This window comes from Podarcis pityusensis (assembly GCF_964106645.2).
Source record: "Podarcis pityusensis genome assembly, chromosome: 4".
NCBI lineage: Eukaryota > Metazoa > Chordata > Lepidosauria > Squamata > Lacertidae > Podarcis > Podarcis pityusensis.
The window spans coordinates 24,718,836-24,746,212 of record NC_138027.1 but is presented as its reverse complement, the minus strand read 5'-3'; the positions used below and the strand labels follow the sequence as shown (position 1 = coordinate 24,746,212).

General features: G+C 39.7%; 1 protein-coding gene and 1 long non-coding RNA gene across 3 annotated transcripts in view; one reads left to right on the top strand and one right to left on the bottom strand.

Moving 5' to 3' along the window:
• Positions 1 to 22,478, top strand: part of MIPEP (mitochondrial intermediate peptidase) — a 49,793-nt gene extending 27,315 nt beyond the window's left edge. For both annotated transcript variants that reach the window (XM_081004109.1, XM_081004110.1), the window contains exons 15-19: positions 1,807 to 1,881; positions 6,311 to 6,430; positions 15,157 to 15,278; positions 17,630 to 17,703; positions 21,128 to 22,478. In XM_081004109.1, the coding sequence (XP_080860235.1) occupies positions 1,807 to 1,881; positions 6,311 to 6,430; positions 15,157 to 15,278; positions 17,630 to 17,703; positions 21,128 to 21,225 (489 nt within the window). In that variant the 3' untranslated portion in view covers positions 21,226 to 22,478. The remainder of the gene's footprint in view (positions 1 to 1,806; positions 1,882 to 6,310; positions 6,431 to 15,156; positions 15,279 to 17,629; positions 17,704 to 21,127) is intronic.
• LOC308476577 lies at positions 21,633 to 24,997 on the bottom strand. The gene is made up of 2 exons (XR_013985973.1): positions 24,884 to 24,997; positions 21,633 to 24,744 (listed from the first exon to the last, which is right to left on the bottom strand). It is a non-coding gene; the product is annotated as an uncharacterized lncRNA (long non-coding RNA).
• Positions 24,998 to 27,377: the final 2,380 nt, after the last annotated feature.

Genomic DNA, 27,377 nt, shown 5'->3' with positions numbered 1-27,377 from the left:
TTATTAAGAAGAGGAAAGCCTTGGGTCCACCTGTCTTGCTTTTATCTGCAATGGTGCTGATTAGGCCTGTGTGTGGTCTCACATTTACGTCTCTGTTATATGTTTATGTTTGTATTCTTTACAGGGGGTTTTTTGGGTGGGAGGGAGTGGGGAAAGAGATCTGCTTTTTTCTCGTTTAGAAATCATTCTAATCAAGGGGTCCATGTCTGGGGGCTAAGTCCCAGAATAGCAGTTGTACTACAGTGTGGAATAATTGTCTGCTGTTTAAATGGTGCAATTTAAATTACAGCTTTGCACACTGGATATTCTTAAGTTTTCAAAACTATACTGCTATTTTCTGGATGGGAAAATTATAGATCTTGTGTGGTTAACTACTATGGGAAGCATTTCAGTTTAGGAGCATTTCTTGCCCATTTTCTCTTCCATCTAATTTGCTGATAATGTTTTTATTGGTTCTCAATAACTTTGATGCAGCTGCTTTTGTTCTACTTACATGAGTAGTTTTTCTAGATGTCATAATTAGTACAGAACCTGAACATGTTGCTATTTTGTAATAGCAACAATTCTTTGATAGAACAATTCTTAAACACTTCAACTGTAAAGCTTCAGGCATGACTGAAGAGCTGTTTGTAAATGTCAGACATCTGTATTCCATTTTTGAAGCTAAAGAGGCTCTTTAACAGTTTGAAGGCTTTGGTCACACTGACATTCAGGGCACAAGTATAAATTAGTAAGAAGCATTCCGTGTTCAGTCTTCGCACTTCACTCTATATTGTATAGAAAAACTTAATCTGTTCCTTCATGTTGTTAGGGCCAGGTAAACAAATATCAGGATGATCCCAGGAGATAGGCTATATTATAGAGGAGAGGGGGAAACTGGACAAAAAGATATACAGTGTTGTTAGTAGCATATACTTCAAACTTCTAATTTATTTCATTCTCGCTCCATTTTTTTAATGTGAGAAGCTATATCAAATGAAGCATCTTTCTTCTTACCTTTCTCCTCATAGCTAACAATAGATACTTTCTCCTATCATAAAACGGAGTGTTTGCCTGGAATAGTTTACCTGTCTGTGTCTCTTGACGTGGTATGGATTTGAAACAAGAAGAGAGCTAGAGTTTCTCTGGCTGGCATGCAATACATCCACATGATGGGTTGTGTCTTATGGTTTGCCCAAGTAAGGAACATGTGATGTGATCGATTTCCTGTAGCTTCTCTTTCAGTTCTGCCCCTGCCTTTGCCCAAAGCAGACAGGGATTCTCTATTTTCCCCCATCTGCCTTTGATCTCAAGTTTCCCCTTTGAATTTTTCCTTTCCTTTCTCCTTTGTGTTTTTCCTACCTCTTCATCCCCCCAAAAATCTGGAGCAGAGATTCCATTTCTTCCATTTCTTCTTACCTGCTTTTTCTGCTGGTTTTATTCTCTTCTGTGAGAAAAGGAAAACCTTAACTTTTCTTCTCCTCCGCTGGAAGAAGATATTTTGCGTGACATGCTGATCCAACTATTGCTACTTCTTCTCCAGGTCCTAAGCAAGCACCTGGCTATGCTTTTACTTGCACAACCATTTACCTTCTCCAGACTAGAAGCTAGCAAGGAAAGCCAAGCCAAGTGTCCTTTCATTAAACAATCAAGATGCGAAATAGGTGGTAGAAGCAACAGAGAGCCCCGAGCCATGTTCTTTTCCAGCATACAATTAAATACACATTTTACTTGCACGTGACTGTTACTTTGTCTGTTCATTGAGTCTATTTAAAAATTGTTTAAAAGATTTCCATCTCCCCATCTTTTTTTTTATTATTTTTCAAGCCATTGCCCAAACATATGGTGTCAAGACTCTGCGAATCTAAGAAGGTTTGTGCTGCTGCCGACATGCAGCTTCAGGTATGTTGTTTGGTTCCATGTGATTTTAACCTTACTATGAAGTTGTGAAAGATCTTAAGATTAGCACAGCATCATTTTAAAGTTATGACTCAGTGATGCAGATTCTTTGGCACATTTGTACAACTGTTGAATACTTAAAATGAATTACTTTAAAACTTTATGGGATTTTAATGTCACCGACTCTTAAGTGTAGAATGAGTTGCAGTTTGAAAGTAATACATATCCAAATAAACTTTTCTTAAAGCTAAAACTTGACAGTCAAAAGTCAGTCTAAGTTTTTTTAAGTCTGCAATGCTGTTAGAAAAAGTTCAGGGAACTCTGTAGGGAAAGAGATTTCTACATTGTGCAGCAGCCAGTGAAAACCTACTTCTATGGAATGATGTGAATTTTAACACTGGTTTCTTCTTGACTTCAGTTAAAAAAGAGACAGACAGCTTCAGAAGCACATCTTCCAAACACTAGCGTGAATTCCCCTCTGCCTTAACTTGCCTCTGATGTTGACTAGTGCTAGTGCTGAACTAGGTTTCCTTTTAATCAGGATATGAAACTGCAGTTTAAACTGGGGTTCAGATCCTAGTTTAAAGGCAAAGTTGGTTAGTGTGAACTGGTTGAAGGTCAGTGCCAATATTTATCTGAACTCTAGTTAAGGCAGAGTGGGAATGAAGAGAAGATGGGAGGATAGCTGCCTCCTAGTTTTCTTGGTCATGGGTAACAAAGAGCCAGCATTACATCTGCACTAGCCCCATGATGTGCCTTTGATCTCTAAATTTGGTGCACAGATAGAATGATTGTTCCTGCTTCCTTATGATAGATTATAGTGGGTTCCTGAATCTAAATGTCTTGCTTGTGACCTCTGGATTGGAGGATGAGGCCAAATAATGTGAGGCCTTATCAAAGCCAAATTGTGTTTTACTTTGTTTTTTGTTTCTTCTTTTTCTTGGTTAATTTTGATATATATATTTATAATAAAAGTCCCTCTAACTTCAGTGGGACGTCTGCAAATTAAGCGTGCATGGTGTTGCAGCTTTATTTTGTGGATCCATTAAATAAAAGGCACTGGAAACTGTCAGCCTAAAATATAAATATGCAGAACAAGAGCATGCAAGCCAAGTTTTCATTCTGGCAGTGGACTTGAATGGTTCATAAGTTGCCATGTGCTTTTCCAAAGACTAATCATTCTAACAGAAGCAACATAATCCGTTAGAAATGTTTACATGCTTATTTCTAAAGACTCTGATAAATGCATAAGCCAGAACAAATCTATAACAAATAAATGCATTTCAGGGGAAATCACGAGCTAATCTAGTATGTAAATGTATTTATTTATTTATTTATTTATGAACCCAAATCTAATTTATTCTAAAGAGGAAATGCATTTGAACATTCTAAATGAGAACTGATTCTATTTTAGGTAATTTACGCACATAACATATTGGCTTAATCATAAAAAATCTTCCCCAAGGAAGTTCATCTCTAAGAAAATACTGAATAAAGCTTTCAGTTGTGTTTATTTTAATGCATTTGGTTTGTTTATGGCTCTCAAATTATTAAAAGAGCTCTTTTTAGGGAGATTAATCAGCGAACGAAATAATTAGAATGTCTAGCTTATTGGGTAAGAAAATCACCTAGTATCTCCCTTTTCATTTATTTCCCTTAACATGAGATACAGAGCTTGAAGAATATATATGAATGAATGAATGAATGAATGAATGAATGAATGAATGAATGAAACAAGTGGAGAGCAAGTACATAGAGTGCTTTTCTTGTGCCCTTGCAGTATGCTATCTGAACTGAGATCGGTAGGGGCATCTCTGAGTTGATCATAAGGTCCCAGTGATGGAGAAAACTGTCCTGTCTTTACTCAGGTTTGCTGCTTAAAAAATATACCATCCTGGAACATGCTGAGCCCTTCTGTCATGACATCAAGAGCTGTAATAGCAGTCACTTTTCTCTGCCTTGGCAGTCATAGCAATTTCTCCAACACCAAGCTTGCTTTGGAAATTGCAGGGTGACTAAGAGTTATGCATAGGTCATCCACCTCATCCCACAAAGAACAAGGACAGTCTGAAACATAATTGTGGTTAAATGTCTGTCTCCTCCAAGCCTCTACAGGATATCAAGGCTTAGATAATTATAACTTTAAATTCTTAGCTCTTTCCCCTTCAGTTCTCTCCAAACCCACAGTTTGACTGGGAATATTTGGAATTCCAAATCTAGGGTAGAGGCTTTTTGTTCTCCTTTCACATATCGCAAGAGTCTTTTCTGAACTGTACTGTTTCACATGGGTAGTTGCATTTAAACCCTTATTTCACACAGTCCAGCTCTCTCCCTCATGGGTTATATTTTTAGGTGCAAGGATCTTTAGAAAAACAAACAGATGAGGTGGTCCAAAATAGAATAACCCTCCTGCAATCTGAAGTAATTTAATTTTTGCCCCGCCAAAAAGCAGAATAAGGGAGCCTCCAGGCACAAGTACTGGCATATCTATAAAAGTTGTAGAGCTTCATAGTAATTGAGTTTTTACAGGCCTCTCACCAGATGAGAGATAAGTGAGTGGCAAGGTCATGTTATAATGTTCTGTGCCAAGTTCCACAGAGCACAGGACTGATAAATCGGTGGTTCTTTGTGCCAAGAAATATCTTGGTGCAATTCAATCTGTATTAAGCATTTTTCAGCCATGTTGCCTTAATTGGGAAAGAGAAGCACATGAAGCCTAAAAGTCGGTAACTCTGGTGAATCAATCCTCTCATTTCATTTTAGATACACTGTCTTACAAAATGTTACTTTCCATCCAAATTTCTAGTGCGAGCTCTTTTGTGGGATGAGAGATTGTGGCAGTACTGGGAGGACACCAGAACCCTGTCTTTATGTTCTAAGACTCGTTTGAAAAGGACCTGGAAAGGAATTCTCCCCACCACTATAGTTTTCCATGGGAATTTATGTGGTACAATACTGGGGTTTGGTTTTTCTTGAAGATGTTCTTCTCATGGTTTGGCATCCACATCTTGCCACTCCCACAAAGACTGCCACCCTGTTAAGAAAAAAAAAGACAGTATATTTTTAATGTACAGCAACCATTCATGACTCAAATTAATTATAATTTGATTCTTTATAACTTTGCTCTAGGCTTTGATAAGACCAGTTATTAAGATGTCAAAAGCAAAAAATGGAGTAACACCCTCCCCTCCGTCTTCAATGTTTCTTTATAAATAGCACATCAGTGATGGCCTCAATCAAAATTTGGCTAGAAACCAACCATATGTCCCAGCCTGCCTTTAATATATTAGCTGCTGTTCAAATAACACTGCAAAAATATGCTGGTGGATCCAGCATAGTGCTTGATTTCTCCTCTGCTTTCCTGTCTCCCTGACTTGTTCCTATTAACTCCAGGTATTTAGCTAGAAATTAGTACTGACGCAAGAAGTGGAAGCCTTGGATTTGCTCAGGTGTCCTTTTATAACAGCTATGCAGAAATAAAGATCCTGAGGGCTGTGTGGAGGATGCTTGTGTAATACAAGAGTCGATAAGACACGTGCATGCCTACCTGATGCGACAGTATGGTATCTTTTAAGGATCAGGCTGAAGTCCTATGGTTGTTTGGCGGCTTCCTTTTGAAAAAGCAGGATTTTTGTGCATACACAACACTTGAGAATAGATCACCATCTAGCTCAGTATTATCTATGCTGATTGGCAGTAGCTGTCCAAGTTTACAGACACAGGTCTTTCGGAGATGCCAGGGACTGTAGCTAGAGTCTTCTCCATACAAAACATATGCTGTTCCCCAGTATTGAACATGTGAACAGAATTATGTTTGTGTGTGCGTGTGTGTGTGATGTGGGTGGCACCACCGAGCCTCTTGGGCTTGCTGATTGGAAAGTCGGTGGTTCGAATCCCCGCAGCAGGGTGAGCTCCCATTGCTCTGTCCCAGCTCCTGCCAACCTAGCAGTTCAAAAGCACGCCAGTTCCAGTAGATAAATAGGTACTGCTGCGGCGGGAAGGTAAATGACATTTCTGTGCGCTCTGGCACTCACCACAGTCCTCCATGCACCTGTAGCAGTTTAGCCAGGCTGATCACATGACCTGGAAAACTGTCTGTGGACAAACGCCAGCTCCTTCGGCATGAAAGTGAGATGAGCGCCGCGACCCCATAGTTGCCCTTGACTGGACTTAACCCTCCAGAGGTCCTTTACCTTTTACCTATATATTTGGAAGCCGCCCAGATGGCTGGGGCAACTCAGTCAGGTGGGCAAGGTACAAATAATAATAAAATTAGTATTATTCTGAACGTTATTCTATATTACTCTTATGAAGAAAAGCAAGGGAATGCATGTATTTTAATCTCTTTTATTCTGCTGCATGTCTGAATTTTTTAACCACATGCTGAATAGCAAGAGTGAGCCATAGCTCAGTATATATATTATCTATCTAGATCTTTTATGCTGTCTTGGACCAAATATACCATGGGAAGCATCCTCTAGAGAAGTCAACCACAGAGATTTTGAAGGAAACTCAGGAGAAATTCTATGGATTGCCATACGTTCCTAATACTGTGAGTACCATATTTCATGCGGATTGATATTTTAAAAGAAAACGAAGGTTAATGGACTTAGTCATGTTCATTAATTTATGAGTAAAAATTAATTGACTACCACCCAAATGATTTTATGTTATCATTTTAAAAAGTTTTTTTATCTGTGGAACTGTTTTATATCTGTTATTATATTGTAAATTGCTTTGGGATGACTCATGGGAAGCAATTCGCAAGTGAAATAAATGCTACTAGTAATAATATAGCTTGAGGTGAGGAGTCTAACATTCAAAATAGGAGGGGCAAGTAAAAACATCCTTGAATAAGACCAGTGACTTGGATGCACCTAAGGTAGCTGTCTGGACCCCAGGCATAGTTTAGGCTTATTGCAAAGCATAGAAAAAATATTGAGACTACTTCAAAATGTTTGGCTGTTACTTCTTTTTCAGTTTCCTAAAGGGTATAATGTAATCATTAGCTTGCGTGCATTTTACACAAGTGAGGCTACAAACAGTTTAAATATGCATTGAAGAACTTCTGAGTGTTTTTATAATGTTGTACAGAAAGCAGAAGTGGGTCGTTTTTAAGTGAAATATATGTTGTGGTCAGTGTGGCTCTTTCATTCAATTTGCAAACCCAGAAAATTCAAAAATTCAGATTTTAGAGACGCTTGTGAAAACATCCTTTAGTTTTGGAATGCTTGTAACTTGCTGCTTCAGCCAAAGTGGAAAACCCATTTGTTTATACAAATTGTATACCCTTGGATTAACTTTCAACTGGGTCATCTTAAAGTACACTGTAAAACCAGGTTTTACGAGACTGCGTGTAGGAAGAGGAAAATTAAATGAATGTGTAACAAACCCTTTGTGGATTTTTCTGTAAATAGTCTCTGGTTATTGTTTTATAAAGGTGGTTTCATAAACTCAGCATTCATTTCAAAACCATAACAAAGTTAGTACTTTGAAAACCAGCTCATGAATCTTGGATTGCTTTTTTTTTTTTTTTTTTAAAGAGAAGCCCTTTCATTTGTTCATTTGAACAGAAAAGCTACAGATAATGATCACAGGAAAACTGAACCCCACTTAGGTCCCATTGAAATCAATGGGGCAAGTTAGTTGTGACTAACTGGAGCTATTAATTTAGTAGAGCTTAGGCCAACGATCTTCCTTTGAAGTGAGGCCAACAGTTTTCAGGAAACATTTCCCCCCAGCTATTCACAGTTCTTGAAGCAGAATGTTTGGAAGTTGTCAAGTTGTAAACCACTTGAAGCTTTTAAGGAAATTCAGCCCTTTATGACTGTAGCATTAGTGCTTTTTTAGTAATAGGGTTGTGCCAGAAGTGGTTTAGTCACGCTGGCCACATGACCCTGAAAACTGGCTGTGGCGAAACGCTGGCTCCCTCGGCCTGAAAAGCGAGATGAGCGCCACACCCCATAGTGTGACTGGACTTTGACTGGACTTAATCACCCAGGGGTCCTTTACCTTTACTTTACCTTTTGGTAATAACGTGGCATTTTGCTTACACATTGAGGGGTTGCTGGCTTCCCCCTTCAGACTGCATTCTCCTACCCTCAAGAGTCGCTCAGGGTTGCTGGAATTCCCTGGGAGCCTGTGTGGTGTGGCACAAAGTCTGCAGCCTGTGGAAAAAATTGGGGTCCCCCTCCCCTACCTTCTGTGTGACTGAATGGCCTTCCCCCATAATGTATGGGGAGTTTGGACACAAGTCATATGCATTCTATACAATTTGGGAGCTTTTTTCTGAAGCCTGCAGACCTCATTGACCCGCATGTAGCAGTGAGCATATATAGGACCAGGGATGTGATTAGATTTTGCCAGAGCCTGGCTTGGAAATGAGTTTCTAGGATACTTAAAAGCGTGCCTTCAAGGAGATGTTAACTTTTAGAAATCCCTGGACTACTCCCTGCAACACCCTTTGCTAACCTGGATCAATATCTGGGTCACAGAAGAGTTCCTAGTCTCTCCATGCTAGCTACCAAAGTGACCTCTCCTCTCCTTCCTTTACCTACTTGTAGCCGCAGCAACTGCAAAAGGGCTTGCGAAGGAAGGAAGGACCCTCCGCATTGTCCCAATATGCCACTCTTCCTGGGCACTATGGCCATGTGATATGCCTTGGGAAGACTCCAGTTCCCAAGAGCCACTGCTCTTTCAGCCGTGACATGCAATAATCCATTAAAAAGCTATAATTAATAATTCAAGGACCATATGGTATCTTTCCAGAAACACCTAAGTGGTTAATTGAATGTGAAATTCCATTCCTCTTCTCCAATATAAACTACTACAAAAATATTTATATCCCTTGTCTTGCTGGGTTTATTTATGAGTTGGTAATAAAAACACAGAAGTGTTATAAATTGAAACTTTAATCTCTCGTTTGACTCACTTTTCAAAATCTCAGGGTGCTTTTTTTGTTGTTGTTTTTTACTTTCCTATTCCTGATTTTAGAATACCCCCTTCCTGTATTATTTTAAGCTGCCACTGTACACACTTACCTGTGTGTGCACAGTTCACATATGTTCACATTAGAGTTGGACTTAAATTATTTATGTAATAATTCATTGCATTTATATCTCACCTTTTCACTAAGAAGTTCAAGGTGGCATTCTTGGTCCATTCATCCCCATTTAATCCCCACATCAATCCTGTGGGGCAGGTTAATAATAATAATAATAATAATAATAATAATAATAATAATTTATTTATACCCCGCCCATCTGGCCGAGTTTCCCCAGCCACTCTGGGCGGCTCCCAATCAAGTGTTAAAAACAGTACAGCGTTACATATTAAAAACTTCCCTGAACAGGGCTGCCAGGTTAGGCTGAGAAGCAGTGACTGGCCCAAGGTCACCCCCATGAGCTTCATGGCTGAGGGGAGGATTTGAACCCTAGTCCCCCCAGGTCATAGTCCAACACTCTATAACTGTCACTCTACACTGGCTATGCATAGGTTTGCACTGTTAAAAGGCAATTTTGCAAGTTAGCAGAAAATGGAAACTAATACTTATATGTATTTGAGGCGGTTGCTGATGACCCATTCTCCCAGAAGACTTAAATGGAGGCTTAAATCCACTGTCTATGACCAAGAGGGCATAAAAATGTTAGGAGGGCCTTGCTGGAACAGAACAAAGGCCCCTCTAGTCCAGCATCCTTTCTCCTGCAGTGGCCACCCCCATGCTTTTGTGAATCAGGGCATGAAGGCAGCAGCCCGCCCCTACTCTTGTACCATATGGCCACCATGGCTAGAAACAATCCCAGTGAGTAGATTGCTTTCCCTACAGGAAAACAGGACATTTACTGAAGAGGCAGAATTCCCATATTTAAGATATTCTGCGCTTATCGCCATCTTTGGGTTATAAAATAGCTAAGAGAAGATACCTCATTAAACATGTAAGCTTCTTTGAGTTACCAAGAAGACTCTCAGGAAGAATGAGCAACCTAATCACAAAATCTTTACCACTTCATAAACATACAGAACAGGATGACCCACAGGGGATTATAAAATGTTGCAATAACTTAATAATGCTGTTTGCCCATACATTCACACAAAGAGAGTGATAGCATCAGAGGCAACCTTAAGTCGTCCCCCCCTCCCCCCGAACAGAGACCAGGAAGCAGTTTTGTTGTTGTCTAGTCTATTGGAATGTTGTACAGGGTGGGATTCTAGGAGACTCAAGGACATTTTCACTCTGGGTGGGTAGGTAGTTCAGTGGATAGGTTTTGCTTCACCTTCTACCAGATTGCCATCTGTTGGCTTGGAAAAGCGGTCCTTGCCAGCAACCGTGGCTTTTATCATTTATTTACTTGTAACTTAACTTGCTTTTACAGCATTTGCCTAAGGCATGTATCTCTGGTCTGATTCATCTTGTTCATTCCTGCTTTCTGAAGCATAGCATTCATGAATTTCATTGAGTTTGAAGCATTCATCTCAAGTTGTTATGCTAGAATGCCTTTTCTGTACATCACATACAGGGCCAGGTTACCTTTAATGAAACGCAATTCTCTTTACAGCCCAAGATGTAGTGAAACAGACCATCCCTTTGCAGGCACTGCATTGCAAAACACAGGGAGGTATTGAACTATGTTTTATTCAGAAGAGACCCATGGAAATTAATGGATGTGGCTAATGTCCATCAACTTCAAAAGGTCTACTCTGAGTAAAACTTGATTGAATATCATCCACAGTATTCTATAAGATTCACAACAGTATTATGTTGCTGGCACATGCTGGTATGCTTGTCCTTACATTTGCTGTCATGTTACCTGTTCCTTAATGAAAACAGTAAACTAGCCCCAAAACATTTTCATGCGTCAAAACATTTTGACACACAATTAATTATCCTGAAGGAGGCTATACACTCGATTGCAAAGCCTTTCTCTTTAAACCATACTTTATGTGGTACAGTACTTTTTTCTAATTACCCAGGACACCCTTTAAGGATATTGTCGAAGTTTTCATTATGAATGAAGATCAATAGGGAGATGTCACATTAGGAGAAATTATAGCTTCTGATTTACAGTCTTGTTACTTCTGATTTGCCTGCCAGCTTAAATAGTTAATCCCCATTCCGTCCATATTAATAAACAGTCTACTGATGTGAATAAAGATTTGCTTCCATATAAAAGCATTCTGGATCACCTGAAATTAACAGATTATTTTCATTCTAGACTAATTCTCTATAAGTTGAAGGGTAGCAAACTCTTTCACAAACATGTTTGGCTAAAAAAAAGTTTATTTTTAAATAATTGGCTTTGGAGTTCTAAAATCACAGCAGGCAACTCTCTCCTCCCCTAAATTCTCAAGCCAATTGAGTGAGAGCAGTGCTTCCTGGATAGGCAAACACTTGAAGGAATCAGAAAATTACCAAACATCATTTTCTGACAGTTGAAAAGATTCATGCAAAGCAATTAATTAGTACTTTCAGCACAGCCCTAAGTAGGTCTGTATTAAGTTCTACCATGTTATCTTCAGCTTTAAAATCTCTCTGCTTTTGCAAATGTTAGGTCATAATTTGATGTAGTGATCTCCAACATTTTGCCCCATAATTCCATCAATATTTGACTAACTCAGACTGCTTACAGCTTTAAAGTTTAACTGACCCCTTTAGATAGCATATGGCTGCAATTTGCATCAAAGCTTTTTTTGTGTGCTAAATTGAACATAGGGTATTGTATTAATGCACTTATAATTATGTTTTATAGTCCTAGAATATAACAAATGTGTGTTTTATTTAAGACTCTTGGCCACAAGAGAGCAGTTAGCTTTTCATCCTTTCTAATAAAAATCATGTATGGGGTTTTTGGAAAATGTTCAGACAAGATAATCATTGGTGGATTGATGGTATGTTGATGGGAAGCAGGCATCTTTAAGTATTAATTTTTGTAGCTCAGTCATGCACCTTTATTTCTGTCTGTTATACTATATGGGAAAAAACAGGAAGGAACATGACCTGCAAATGGCATGTTATCACAACCTCTGGGCTATGCTATAGAGCACATCACGATTTAATAAACTCTTGGAATGTTTTCCTGCAGCTTTTTCAAGACTTATTACATATTTAACTGGAGCAGTTGATGTAGTTGAAGACTTCATCAGCTTGCTTGCAAGTTAGAAACATGACCTTCAGTAAGGTGTAGGTTTTACTTATTTGTGCATGTAGCTGCAGGCTGGGTGAGTTCCCAAATGGAATTTGAAACATGAGGGTTATTTTTATAGTTGAAAAGATCATATTGTGCAGTGACAGAAATGTGGATTATAAGCCGCAATTGAAATGAGAGTTAAAGTATGAAATGGGAAGAACACCACTCTTTTCGCACTTCCTCCTTCAGCTCTATAGACTTTTCAGTGCTAAGCTAGGTGGGAGCAAGTATGTGATTCAACAGCTTGCTCTTGACTGCCTAATCATGGTGACATTAGCATCATATACTGCAGCTGTGTAGTGAGGGAAGTGAATCCTGCAGCACAACCCATTAATCTGCCATACTCTAAATGAATGGTTATAATAAAAAAGTACATGCATGAAAAAGTTCTGTGATGGTAAAAAATGCCTTTAGGATGCTGTGACGTGCAAGATCCCCATCCTGTCCGTGTCCATGTCTACACCTAGTTTCATGCAATACAACAGTTTTGTGCGATATCACTGTGGTGCATCTGGAGACTCTGACTGTTGACAGTGCACCAAACTAACTCAGCTTGCAACACATTCATATTTCACACTAGTGAAACAGGTGTTGTCTCACATTAATCAAAGGATCAAGCCAAAAGCTCTTCCCTTTAAATCATTCTGAGGGCTTGGTTGCAATCAAGATCCCTCATGGGAATGCGTTTGTCTGGATTCAGTTGGATGAAGTCACAAATGCCAGGACTTCAGAAGTGATCCACTGCTAATGGAATGCAATAGATAGGTACTCCCCCCTTCTTCTTCTTCTTCTTCTTCTTCTTCTTCTTCTTCTTCTTCTTCTGTTCCTGGCTTTCCAGTCAATGCATATAGCAGCAAACCTGTGGTCCTATTGTTAGTCAAGAAAAAGGAGGCTAACACAGATGAGAAGGAGGTGGCACTCCTACCCCCTTTCATTGCCTTTTAATAACAATTAATCTACAGTCTCTCACATTAAGTGAGAAGCACCACATTAGGGATGGGAGGGTGTTTCCCCATAAATCAATGTCAATTTATAAGAAGGGCCCAGCTTTAAAAAATGTGTATCCAGAGTGATAACACGACTCAACCAATGCCCTATGTTAACTGAGCATGCATACACCACCCCAAGAATCTTCTGCAATGCTTGTTTGACTGCAGATATGCTGAGGCTCATCACAGGCAAGCCAATATTGAAAGGGGTTCCTGCAAAGTAAGTAGCTGAAAACCACTGCACCAGAAGATCAGAAAAATCCTCTTTTAGAGGCACAGAGAGGGAGAGAGAAATCTGAAATACTAGGGAAAACATCTATATTCTTTCACACTTTGGTAAGAAGGTCTGTTTGGAAATAATTCAGATCCTGGGCATGTAAAGAATGGTTCTATTGAAACCTTTCAAGCTGAAACTTCAAATCCTCAGATGAAAGACTTATAATAGACTATAATGAAAACCAACATGTTTTATTAATTCAGCCTATATTTCCAATATGTTTTAAATGTGTTTTGTATGGTGGATTATAGCTAAAGGAGTGGTTTCTTGGGGGGGGGGGTGTTAAGTTCAAATGTTGTTGCCAAAATACTTCTTCACTGTATGTAGAATAATCGGACTTGAAGGTTAACTCCTTTTCAGATCTAGTTTAGAGGGAATTAGGATACAGCTTGAAGTTTGGTAACTTAATTTAAAAGCTACAGGCCCATTTTCATTACATGCTTTTCTTCTAGTGTAGCATATAACCTGCAAACAATTATAGGAATAATCTAGTCCCTTTGTGGCAGAGCATGAATTTTGCTTGGTAGGAAGAAAAGAGATGCATTTTCCCATTAATTATTTGAGAGACACTGTTTGAGTTCTAGCTTGTTAGCATGTACAATCCTGTGCATACTTACCTAGGAGTAAGCTTCACTGCATAGAATCAGACTTGCTTCCAGTTAAATCTACATAGGATTGTGCTTCACGTCACCTAAAGAATAATATATTAAATATCTATTCTGTTTTAGAAAAATAAATTCTGAATGAATTGACTAGTATACTAACCCAGCTAGCTTCAAACAGGATTTAAAATAAAACCAAATAAGTGCATTAAAATGTATATATGAATTTGTTCTTTATAAATGCCAAGTAAGATTTATTATAAATCATTACTAAATGTGCTGAAAACAGGCTCCTTAAAATTCTGTCAATACCCAACATGCTTTGAGAGACAATCTGGTTTTTGTTTTGTTTTGTTTCTGGTGGTCTGCTGCAGGCTTACCTTTCTGGCTTTTATAAAAAGAAAACGCCAACAGTAATTCTAACCAGTCATCTCTGTAAATCGACTCCAGTCTCTGTTCCTCATTAAGTGATTCAAAGAGCTCCAGAGCCTGTGTGCAATTTTCAGGGTGCCAGTTTCCTTGTTTCCACTTGGATTCAGTGGAAACTTGGGCAAGCCAATGAGCCTTTTTGCTGGACTCTGCGAAGTCACAACCCCCTTATCCAGGAGAGATATTACTCATTTTAATAGCACAGCACTCAGTGCTATTTAACAACAGTACTTAGAGGAAAAATCAAAGCATGAATCATAAATCCCTGACAGTTTATGGACAAATAGCAGCAGAATTACAGATGATGGTAATCTGTTTTAAATATACAAACAAAGCAATGAAAAATGGCATGTTGTGTGTGCATCTCGACTACTCTGAGCCTGTATTTTGACATGTGGGAAGATGTTCTGGAAAACAGGACATGTCTCTGCTGTGATTTGTTTTTGGCAGACTGTTGCAGGCTTACCTTTTCCAGGTGCAACCTTATATGTACCTAGATGGAAACTAAAACATAGTGACACTTATAACATGTAAACTGTGGTTTTTCTTTAATCCCCCAAAAGAAACAATGATGGATATAATGAAATGCACCTGCAGTTCTCAAGCCAATTGTTCTTCGGTACCTTTTGCACTGTTTATAATAGTTTCTTAAGATTAGAAAAGCTGAGATGTTGCCATTTTGTTAAAAAAAACCACGACTTAAGGGTGATATAACATTTTTTAAACTGATGCTTTAGTTTCATAACAAACTTTCTGAAGAATGACAGAGTTTATTCTTTTCCTCCCCTTGCATACAGGCTTGGCAACTCAGATTCAACCATCTTGTGGGCTATGGGGCCAAGTATTATTCCTACCTCATGTCCAGGGCTGTCGCGTCCATGGTTTGGAAACAATGTTTCGTACAGGATCCTTTCGACAGGTACCCCCCCCCCAAAAAGGCGTGTTGCTGTGCAGTTTCCATCTTTACCACGGTTCTTTTACGTACGATAGCATTTTTTTGAAATTCAGGAGTAAAACACAGCAAAGCAAAGATTTATTCTCGGTAGAAGTCAGATGTGGAGAGATGAGAGGGTGGTTCGTTTTAAAGAATTGCAAATGCATTGGGGTATCCAGCTTCCTGTCTGTGTTTATGAGTAGGTAAGGACTGCGGGAAAAGCAGACTGGAACCTCAGCCAGTGTACGCACACATTCAGGGCCCAGCAGAGCAGGAGCATTTTCTGGATGACCAGGGAACCATACTAGCACTCTTGGTAGATGTCAGTTTAGACCTCTGGCACCAGGTTTGCTTCCCCACCAGAACCCTTTTGTGCCTCTCGTTCTGACGTTTGCAGAGTATGATGCGGTGGGGGATAAAATGGAATGGGGGAGCACCAGAGAATAAACCTCCCTCCATTGTCCATGATTCAGAACCACTAATGACAATAGAGTGCTACGGATTGCCTTCCGCTAGAGGGTTGGGTAGTTGCCATTGTGAAATAAAACCATTTTCAGTACTCTTGATTGATTGCTTTCTGAACAGGCCTCCTGTGCTTTTTTCTTTTCTTTTCTTACCTTTTACATTATTTCATTCAGTTACACATTTTATCATTCTTTACAATACATTGCACATTATACTACCTAGCTATATCTGTATGTATTTATATATTTTCCTTATTCCTATCCTTGTGACTTCCCTCCACCCAAGCTCGGCTTCTTTTGTTTTTCATTACTTTTATATTGTGTTATACATATTGTTTACATATTCCCCAATAACCATGTTTCCATATTTTAACCTTAACTTTATGAACTTCCATCAGTGCATATCAATATCTTTGTTTTGGAACAATGTTCTGCCATATATTCTTCTACACATTCCCATTCTTTCCTCAGTTACTGATTGGATTGAAATTTAATAGCTGCCGACATTTTGGCCAATTCTGTATACTCACAGAGTTTGTTTTGCCACTCCCTTATTGAGGGGACCATGTCCCCTTTCCAGTTTTTAGCAATCAATATTCTGGCGGTAGTTGTAGCACATAAAAACACCTTTTTCTTGTCATTAGGGATGTCCATTGAGACTATACCTAATAGGAATGCTTCTGGCTTTTTCTCGAATGATGTCTTAAACATCTTTTTTAATTCTTCATGAATACTACTCCAGAATTTTTTAATTTTCCTGCATCCCCGCCATACATGATACATTGTTCCTTCTCAGGCCTGTGCTTTTCGTAGGTGGCTGCCATTGCAGCACTACAGCCGCAAAAGCAGCATCTGCTGAAAGGCTGCATGCCTCCATTGCAGTCAGTTGTGAATATTGTAGGAAGTTTGTCCCGTGTGGAACTTGCCATTCTAACCCGTGGACCTTTAGGACTCTTAAGAAACTGGCTTGTTCCTCTTCATTTAACAAAGACACATATTTTGCACTGCTGAACACGCCACATCAGAACTCATCAGTGCACACTTGTTGAGGAACCATCCCCAAATGGATGGGAAATTCCTCAAATCAATGAAGGTTTGAGGCAGGTAGAGAATTCTGTAGGGAGTTGAGAAGCTTGGAGGAAGTCTGAAGAGCATGTTCAAGGGGCCTCTCTTCCTGCATGTTTTCCAAGCTCTGGAGGCAGATTGGGATTCTCTGACTTTACCCTTGACATAGCATGGAAACGTGCACCTGCTTGGATGCCTATCTGCTTACAGAAATGCAGTTCCCATGTGGTGATGCACATGCCAATCATCCATTCCTTCTTAATCCCATTAACTCAACCTGGATTTTTCTAGGGGATAAGTTGCTGTCATTTAAAGAACTTCCTGTCAGTGAGTAACATCACAGTGTTTAAAATCAAAACCACATGACTATTAATGTTGGAACTGGTCCAGGTCCTTTCTCCGCTGCCTATTTTAGTGTGAATGATACAATTGTGTACTGAAACGTGAAATTTCAGCCTCTGAATTTCTTACAATTCTGTAAAGCAAAGATAACACAGACGTGTCACACTTTTCCAATTCAACAATGAAAGCTTACTGTTTGGTGTATATGTTGCGAGTGGCAACACCAACAAAATGATATGAGATATAGATATATAGATTGCTTTGGTTACAGCTCCAATCTTTCAAGCTTAGCTTGCTCTAGTGTAACTTTATTTATAGTGTGCGTTTCTGAAATGGACATGTGAGTTTGAAGCGACAGGCTTCATTAGATCTTTATCTGCAAGGAATCCGGAGACAGGTGTGACAGGAATCTGAGCTGCTTGTGATTGCAGGTGGCTGTAATAACAATACCATCTTTTCCTTCAGGGCAATGGGTGAACGTTACCGTAGAGAAATGCTAGCACATGGTGGAGGAAAAGAACCCATGCTCATGGTTCAAGGTAATATAAAATATTATCACAGACTGGTTTTCCCCCCAGTACACTTATTTAGACAAAGACTACTGCTTGTACTTAAAAAACAAAACCCTGCAAAGTAAACTTCTTTACCACTGTGCCCTTTTCACTGCTCTTTTAGATAGCATTTGCTAAAGGGCACACACAATACAGCCATCCAGTTCTTCAAACTCTTCTTTGCTGAGGAATAAATGGAGCTATCTGCTTTTAGAGGAAGCTGAATATGGGGGCTGGCCCCTAACTGGTCCTCGATATTTTGATAAAGCTAATTAATACAATTTTGAGTAACGTCATGTTAGACGTTAAGTGAATATTCACTTCAATGTGATAATTGGTAATTGCAACCTTAGCTGTAAGTTGCTATAACACCAACTTAACGAAACAAGTTAACGGAACCAAAATCATTATGAAGTAATGAAAGGAACAGGACAGCAACATTTTGCCATGGTATTTACAATATTCCAATTGCTGGTGTTTGAAGGCTAAGAAGGGTGTGGTTAACCCTAGTACTGTAATATGGAAGGTGCAGTACTTCAAAGGAGGCAACTTCCATAGTTGCCCCAGGCTTGGGAGGGACTGAGTCAAAATTACAGTCAGACCTATGCCTAAAATAAATTCACAGGTTTAAAAACAGCAGCTGCCTTTGTTAGATCTCAAGAGCTATGTATTCTGTATGTATCACATACATTATAGTCCCTAAGGAACTATTGTCGTTACTGCAGTCATTTGATCCTTGTGTTTCCAAACAGTGGGAATGTTGGCTTGGAGGGTGTGGATTTTTTTATGTGTCTGGTAAATCATGAATTTGTAACATTAGCCTAAGTTTGTAAGACTGAAGAGAGTGTTTCGTAAATATGACTATATCGCAGGCTGTTCATTGCTCTCAGTGTTTCTCTGTTGAGACAATGGAAGTGTTTGCCTTGGGCCATTTCATGTTTCGGAAAGGGTGATAGGAAATAGACCTCTTAGTGCAGAAGACAGCTATAGCTGGTCAGAAGCTTAACTGGGATTGAGGAAGAAGAAACAGGGTTTTGGTTTTGATGCATTACTAGAACTAGCAATACAGTCATACCTTGGAAGTCAAATGGAATCCGTTCCGGAAGTCCATTCGACTTCCAAAATGTTTGAAAACCAAATCGCAGCTTCTGATTGGCTGCAGGAAGTTCCTGGAAACTCCTGGTTTAGGCATATCTGAATGAAGCTTGATTGCGCACATGTACACAGTGCCGAACCCAGAAGTTGCCCCCAAATGTCATAAAGATGCCATGAAAAGGGGCAAGTGGTGCAGGCTTAAGTGCTCCACAGAAGTGGGAGTCCAGAACATAACCCCTGTGCAAAATGAGGATTGCATGTAATTCCCCGAAGGGACTGTTGTTAAAACTATGTTATGCTATCAGCAGTTCGATAACTGGAGGCTGCAATTAAGATAAGATGGAGAAAATGTTTGATTTAAGTATATCTGACAAGAGACTAATTCAGTTCAGTTATAAGATTGTAAAATGATTATGCTGCTAAATTTATCACTGATATGAATAATATGGCATACTACAGTATATACCTGCAATTAGCTGTTTAACCTGGAACGCAGTATGATTTTTAAATTTTTACTGTTTATCAATAACATTCATTTTTTTAAAAAAAACAACTTCCCTCCCATTCATCCCACACATACTACAGGGCTCAAGACGTCCTCATTTTGGCTGTGTTTGTAAACTCTGTTACAGATTTTTACTTCTAGAGAGAAACAAGGAGCGATGAGCAGTGGTTTCAGGGGCAGGAGAGAAGTGGCTTATTGTGAGAAAGCGGGAGAACGGCTGTGGGCAGAACTAGTATTTGGAAACCTTACAGAACTGTTTTATCAGTGTCAAATGGAAATTTATTGTCAAGACCGCAAAAGTGTTACCAAAAGTGAAGGGGGTTCAAAGAGTCATCACTGCCATATAGCTGATGCAGGCAGCCGGCTTCTGTAAAAATTTCACGAGTCCACTCCCCTCCCCATCTTTTTTATTGCAATTCATTTGTGTTTTGGAAATACAGGCTCCCTTAATATTCCTCCTCAGATAACTAAATGCCTATATTAAAGCATGCCATATTTTTAATCATCTAGGTATTAACTTTTTTTATTCTACCAAAAGGCAAGGTAGCAAGCATGGCCCATGTTCAGGGTGCTTCTTATACTGCCTTTGATGATGAAATATGATCTGACTAAATTTTAATTCTCCTTTTTCTTTTTCTACACTATTCATCAACTTTCTTTAAGGGCATTCTTGTTCTTACTTGTAGTGTACATATTTTAGGCTTAATTAAAATCACGATGCACTGAGATCCTAGCAAGGAACTCTAATAGTAACCGCTTCAAATTGCCTGAAGATCTGGACTCTTTCTTTCCCTGATTGGGTGTTTCTTTTTTGGGAACTGTAACTGTACATCAAAAAATACCTAATCAAACCAGTTGGCTCTTGTAGAAACTTATTAAAAGGCTCATGTGAAAGATTTCAGTTTTCCTAAATGCAGCAACTATTATTATTATTCCAATGGAAACCAAATAGACGTAGGCATGTTAGGTGTATAAAGTATTTGTACTACAATAAAAGGGTATTGCAAGGTTATATTTACATTGGCACTTCTGAGAGTGATTTACCTAAAAGAAGAGCCAAGTTTCCACAGAGTGTTTTCTTTGTCCAGTGCAAAACAATATTGGAAATTTCCTAATCTGACATTTAAAATGACATGAAAAACACGCATACATATGTTAAATTCAATTGTATATTTTTTCCCTATGGGAAAGAAAGTGTACACACAAATTCATCAATGGCTGTTTAAAACCACAGAGGTAAGTACAAACATGGGTTATGCTTTCTCATATACAGTGGTACCTCTGGTTGCAAACGGGATTCGTTCTGGAGGCCCGTTCGCAACCTGAAAAGCCCGCAACCTGAAGCGCCGTATCTGCGCAGGTGCACAGCACGATTTGGTGCTTGTGCGCATGCATGAAGCATGATTTAGTGCTACTGCGCATGCGCGAGCAGCGAAACCCGGAAGTAACCCTTTCCGGTACTTCTGGGTCGCTGTGGGACGCAACCTGAAAAAACTTAACATGAAGCAAATGTAACATGAGGTATGACTGCATATCTGTGTATTGTTTAGATATACATATCTGCTGGACATTTACCAGATAAGTAGGCATTTCCAAATAGAAACATTGTTCCTTTCATACTTAGGGGAGTGGTGATCATGTGGTGTTTCTAAATCAATTCCCATATAATCTGATTCCATGTTTTTTGGCAGATGCTCTTGGCAGCTATATTGGAGTGGTTTGATGTGGCACAATTTCCTTCCACTTCAGGGCTGCCTTGCTTGTGAAATCCATTTTCCACTGACCTGTGTTTCCCTCCCCCCCCCCCCCCAGGTATGCTTCAGAAACGTCCATCAGTGGAAGACTTTGTGGATGCCCTTGTTTCAGACTTGGATCAGGATTTTGAAACGTTCTTCATGGATTCTGAATAGCAAGAGAAGAAAATTAAGCCTTCCGGTGAAGAATTTTGAAAAAGGCGTGTACCATCAACAGTGTACACAGAACTCTTGTGGGTTGCATTGCTGCATCCTCATGAGTGCTTGGGTAAAATAAATGGTTTACCTGAAGAGCAGGATGTTTTTTCATTACAGAAAGATTGTCATAGCCAAGGCTTTGAAACAGGTATGCTTTGCATTCCTGTTAACCTATTTGAAAACGTATTCTTATATGAACACGTGACAGCTGATAGGCCAGGGTTACAGCCTTATGTAGGTACTAATGGCATGTGCTGTAATGGGCATGGCCAGTGGGTGCCCATGGAGAAGTGCCCAGTGGGTACTATGTGAGCTCACTGAATGCATTGGGAGGGTACAAACCTCTTATGTGATTACACTGGAAGCCTCTTTTGTCTGTTCACCCATGATTTTAAACTAACAGAAAGCAAGTAACATCTGCAAATGGGAAGTGAAGAATTGCCAGCCAGTCAGAAGAAAAGAGGAACAAAAATGGACTGACCTTTAAGGAGAGGTTGATATGACAAAAATCAGGAAGTGAATGTTTTCATAGCATAAGATAAGCATTATTTATTTCTGATGTCTGTGTATCAAACTGCTGTTTAAACCTTGGGAGCAGGAGCCAGTAGGCAAAACTACAATAGACTCAAGATACCTCTGTTCCCAAAGAACTTGGGATTTTAAAATGCATAATAAATAAATAAAATGCACAATAGTTTAGGATACACTTTTCAGTTGTTATAGTGCTATCCTTAAACCATCTTTGCTTTGCTTTGTGTTTTTAATTTAAAAGTCAGACATTTATCAGACATTTAAGGAGTGTGCTTCGACCATTGTGCCAGTACTAACTCCTGCAACTAAGATGTAATTTGACACATTAATGTTTTGCATTTTGTTTGGCTCTAACCACACGAGTGTGGAAAAGTCATCAGATTGCATCATCCTGTAGGCATTACATTTTTATGAACAGTAAAATTCACTCTAAACTAATTGCTCTGGATTAAGATGCCAATAAAGAATTGTTACAATAAAGATAAAGAAAAGGAATTATCCCACTTACTGGAGTATTAACCAAGGGCTTTTCCTTGCTCTTGGAGAAGTTACTTTCTGTAATTCTCTATTGGAAGGAGGAAAGTTTATCGAGGTTAACTGTTATTAAAAGAGCCCATATAAAAGAGCCCTGGTTTGTACATCACAATAAACCATGGTTTTCTAAATACCAATTGATCAAACCATTGCGTAGTGTTTTGTGTGAACCCTTACAAGTAGCTTGATTATGGTTTGTTTGCTTCCAACAAATCACAGCCTGAAGCTGTGCTTTGCTGCTGACTTACAGTTTGTGGTTTCATTTGCCTTGGCATCACATGTTTGCTTGACCACCTCACCCCAGATGCTCTCTAAACTACAAAGGCAAGTGCAGCTGGAAAAGAAACCAAACTTTGGAGAAGCAAACCATGGTTTCTTTGATCATATGTGAGACTACTTGTGGTTAAGTCATGGCTTATTAAAGAAGCCATGGCTTAGAAAAGAGTAGCAACTGTTTATTGAGATTTCTACATCTATGTTCCTCCACATGAATGTATGGCACCTGTTAGGAAAAAAATTGAGTTCTTTGATGGTAGAGGTGGGGCTCTGTTTTACTTCCTACTATAGTCTGAAGTTCAAATGATGAATATACAGGGCAAGGCCTTCTCATCTGCAGCACCCAAACACCCTCATGTATGGAAGGTTAGGTTACTCTCTTTCCAGTTGGTGGAAGATGGTGTAGACCATGTGGCAACAGGCCTTCAAGTATTAGACCATTTGTGCCATCCAACTGGTTTGCTGTTTAGCTCTGCAGCTGGTTGTGCTTTGTGTATATGTGTTGCTTATTTTTTATTATTATTATGTTTCTTTTAAAATCTACATTTATATGCACCTCTCTTCCATATGGAGCTGAAGCTGGCATACAGAAGGTTCCCAGATGGTCTTCTCCCCGTGCATTAACTCAGACCGAAACCTGCTTAACTTTAGCAAGGTTGCTTCAGGACCATATGCTGTCATCTTTCAAATGTTACAAAAGATTTGTCAGTTCAAATTATTTTTATCTATGAAATATACATGCTAAATAGCAACCACGGTCAAATCCCTTGCTAATGTATTGTTTTGTTGTCTTACTCAAAAGGAAACAGTATTCTGAAAAGATTTCTCCGTCATCTGCTAGCTTTAAAAATGCTTCCAGCTGTTCGGATGTCATAACTACGTTAGCCATTTATTCTGTGCAGATTTACAGAGATCACTGAAACTGGCTTGGTTAACATGCAACAAAAGCCATGATCTAAAACACTGAAGGACTTACTGCAAATGAGCAGTGTGCTGACGGATGCTGTTCGTTTGCTCCTGCCCCCGCCCCCATGCATTGCAAGGGTGGAAACAAATCAGATGATTGGCTTAGTGTTATGTGCAAACGGACACTCACAGCTTGTTTGGAGAGAAACAACCAGTGGCTTGCATATAACTAAGCCAGAGCTCTAGGTTGTTTCTTCTCCCATGCAGTCCAGGGAAGAAGGGGTTGTGCGTGAATGAGCAGCCTACATAAGCAGGCTGTCTATTTGCAACAAGCCACGGTCTTCATATTACATATGCTGGGAAATAACTAGGGAATACCAATTAATTCTGATGTCCCACATGTGTGGGAAGCCACAAAAGAAAAAATGGCTGACTGCTTGAATTCAAAAAGAGTGGTGCTTGACTCACTCTCTAGTCAAAAGAACTCACAGCACTCAAATATGCAGCATTTGCAAAATGCAGGGCAACTAGGCTGTTAGACCTTTAAATGTCCCAGTATTAAGTGCTCACAATGTGCTCCCCACGTCTCTACCCCTCTTGCAATGAATAGACTACAAACTTAAGTAAGTTTAAATGCTTTACTTACAGTAATCAAAGGTCTCACTCATGCATCATAGAATTTTAGAACTGTAGAGTTGGAAGGGACCACAAGGATCTTATTCTCAGAAAGTTATTCCTGATGTTTAGTCAGAATCTCCTTTCTTGTAACTTGAAGCCATTGGTTTTATTCCTATCCTCCAGAGTACAAGCATCGTTCAATGCTACAGCAGAAACAACACAAGTAAAAACTTATTAAGTACAAAATACAAAAAGTATCTTTAAACATGGAGTCTGGGCATGGGAGCTCAAGCATAATACGTCTGGTTAGTTACATGGTTCAAGAAGAAAAGAGAGGGAGAGAACAGAAAAATAAAACTTTATGTCCTTCCTCTCTAGGGTTGATGGGTCATGACCAAGCTGAGCCTTCTCTACCAATTTACAGCTCTGTGGTCCTTAACACCTACATTTACTAGCTAGCATAGACATGGGTTATTAGGTTTGACTGCAAAATCTCCCACAACATGCTAACCAGGTCTTCATAATATTGTAAGCATACTATGTTACTGAGTAGCTCCATTCAGTTGAAACTCTGCACATGCCCCAGAATGGTGTGTGAGATTTGGCTTTCCTCTAAGCCAGCCTTTCTCAACCTGTGGGTCCCCAGATGTTGTTGAACTACAACTCCCATCACCCCTAGCTAGCAAGGCCAGAGCTCAGGGATGATGGGAGTTGTAGTCCAACAACATCTGGGGACCCACAGGTTGAGAACCACTGCAATCCAAGTATCACTGTGGTGGGTAGGCAAGCTCTTATTGTGTTAGTCAGCACTGGTATAAGATGGGGGATTGCATCTTTTCCCAGTTTACATTTATTCACACCTATTAATTTAGGTTGCAGAGCTACTCTGGAGCAAGAACACTAATATTGATCTTAATCATCCAGACTAAGCAGAGTCATCAAGGTCAATGCAATTCTATGTGTATGCAATCATTTCCAGTAAATATCCTAAGAGTAATATTGAGAATTCTCAGAAATGAGCCTTTTAGCGACTACATGTGTCCCCATGAAAGTGTGAGCACACCTACAGACCTGGGAGCAATCCCTTGTGACCCACAGTCTGTGCTTGCCCAGTCAACTCTTGGCAAATGGCACCATGTGGAAGAAGAAGCCATATTGTAGCACTCCTGTCTTATTGTCTCAGTTGGGTTCTCAGAAGGGCAATTATAACTGTCCTTTACTTTTAATATTGTCATTTGGTGCAAAGGGCTCTTCAATGCAGTTTTTCATTAAAAAGGGCAAGCAATGAAACACTCAACATCAAAACATGCAAGTCATCTATTAAAATTATGAAACCAATATCACAACCAACAAAAGCAATAGCAGGAATCTTAAAATAACAGCAGTAAGAAGTAACAGCACTCTCACTACCCAATCATATAAAACAGCAGGTGAAATGGGCTAAAAATGGCTAAGGATGAATTCTAACCATGTCTGCTTCTAAGTTCAATTCAATTCAGTGGGTCTTACTCTCACGTAAGTGGGGTTAGGGTTGCTGCTGACCAACACCAAATTTTGTGCAGATCATATATTTATCTGAAGGAAGGTTATGCTGCTGAAACTAAGCAGATCTGGCCCAGTAAGTGTCACCTTGGAATTGCATGTATGCTGCTTGATGGGTGTGGGTGTGTGGGTGTGTTTTACATCCCAATGATTTCAGTGGGATAATCATCCAGCAAATGCTTAAATCTCTCCATTTGAAACAGTCTTGACTATGCTACCACTCAGTGGATTTGTAACTGGCTGACTGACCGAACCCAAAGGGTGCTCATCAATGGTTCCTCTTCATCCTGGAGAAGAGTGACTAGTGGGGTGCCACAGGGTTCTGTCTTGGGCCCGGTCTTATTCAACATCTTTATCAACGACTTGGATGATGGACTCAAGGGCATCCTGATCAAATTTGCAGATGACACCAAATTGGGAGGGGTGGCTAACACCCCAGAGGACAGGATCACACTTCAAAACGACCTTGACAGATTAGAGAACTGGGCCAAAACAAACAAGATGAATTTTAACAGGGAGAAATGTAAAGTATTGCACTTGGGCAAAAAAAATGAGAGGCACAAATACAAGATGGGGGACACCTGGCTTGAGAGCAGTACATGTGAAAAGGATCTAGGAGTCTTGGTTGACCACAAACTTGACATGAGCCAACAGTGTGACACGGCAGCTAAAAAAGCCAATGCAATTCTGGGCTGCATCGATAGGAGTATAGCATCTAGATCAAGGGAAGTAATAGTGCCACTGTATTCTGCTCTGGTCAGACCTCACCTGGAGTACTGTGTCCAGTTCTGGGCACCACAGTTCAAGAAGGACATTGACAAACTAGAACGTGTCCAGAGGAGGGCAACCAAAATGGTCAAAGGCCTGGAAACGATGCCTTATGAGGAACGGCTAAGAGAGCTGGGCATGTTTAGCCTGGAGAAGAGGAGGTTAAGGGGTGATATGATAGCCATGTTCAAATATATAAAAGGATGTCACATAGAGGAGGGAGAAAGGTTGTTTTCTGCTGCTCCAGAGAAGCGGACACGGAGCAATGGATCCAAACTACAAGAAAGAAGATTCCACTTAAACATTAGGAAGAACTTCCTGACAGTAAGAGCTGTTCGACAGTGGAATTTGCTGCCAAGGAGTGTGGTGGAGTCTCCTTCTTTGGAGGTCTTTAAGCAGAGGCTTGACAACCATATGTCAGGAGTGCTCTGATGGTGTTTCCTGCTTGGCAGGGGGTTGGACTCGATGGCCCTTGTGGTCTCTTCCAACTCTAGGATTCTATGATTCTATGATTCTATGAAACAGCTGGATCATGCTCTTAAAAGTCTCTGAGGTCCTTTGAAAGGACATGTCTTTTTGCAGCAGCCTATATACCATGCCTAAGTGTCAGATCCAGAAGGAAAATTGTTGCAACACTTTCCATTGGAGCCTCTGGGGAATACAGGTGAACTAACAACTTTTATGCCACACTAAAACCCTCAATAAAATAAGTTATATCAGACTAATTGATACTAGGCAGTGGTAAAAGGTGTTTATTGCAGAGTGGATGTTTACATTATGGTTTATTATGGCCTTTGAAAAAGCACTGGGCAAAGAGAGTAGAGCAACTGCCCTAAATGGCATAGGCTAGACACCTCTTGTGTCTAAATTAGGCTGAACCTTCTATGATATAAAACAAATATCTGAATAATATGGCTTGCAGCCCACCCACCAGA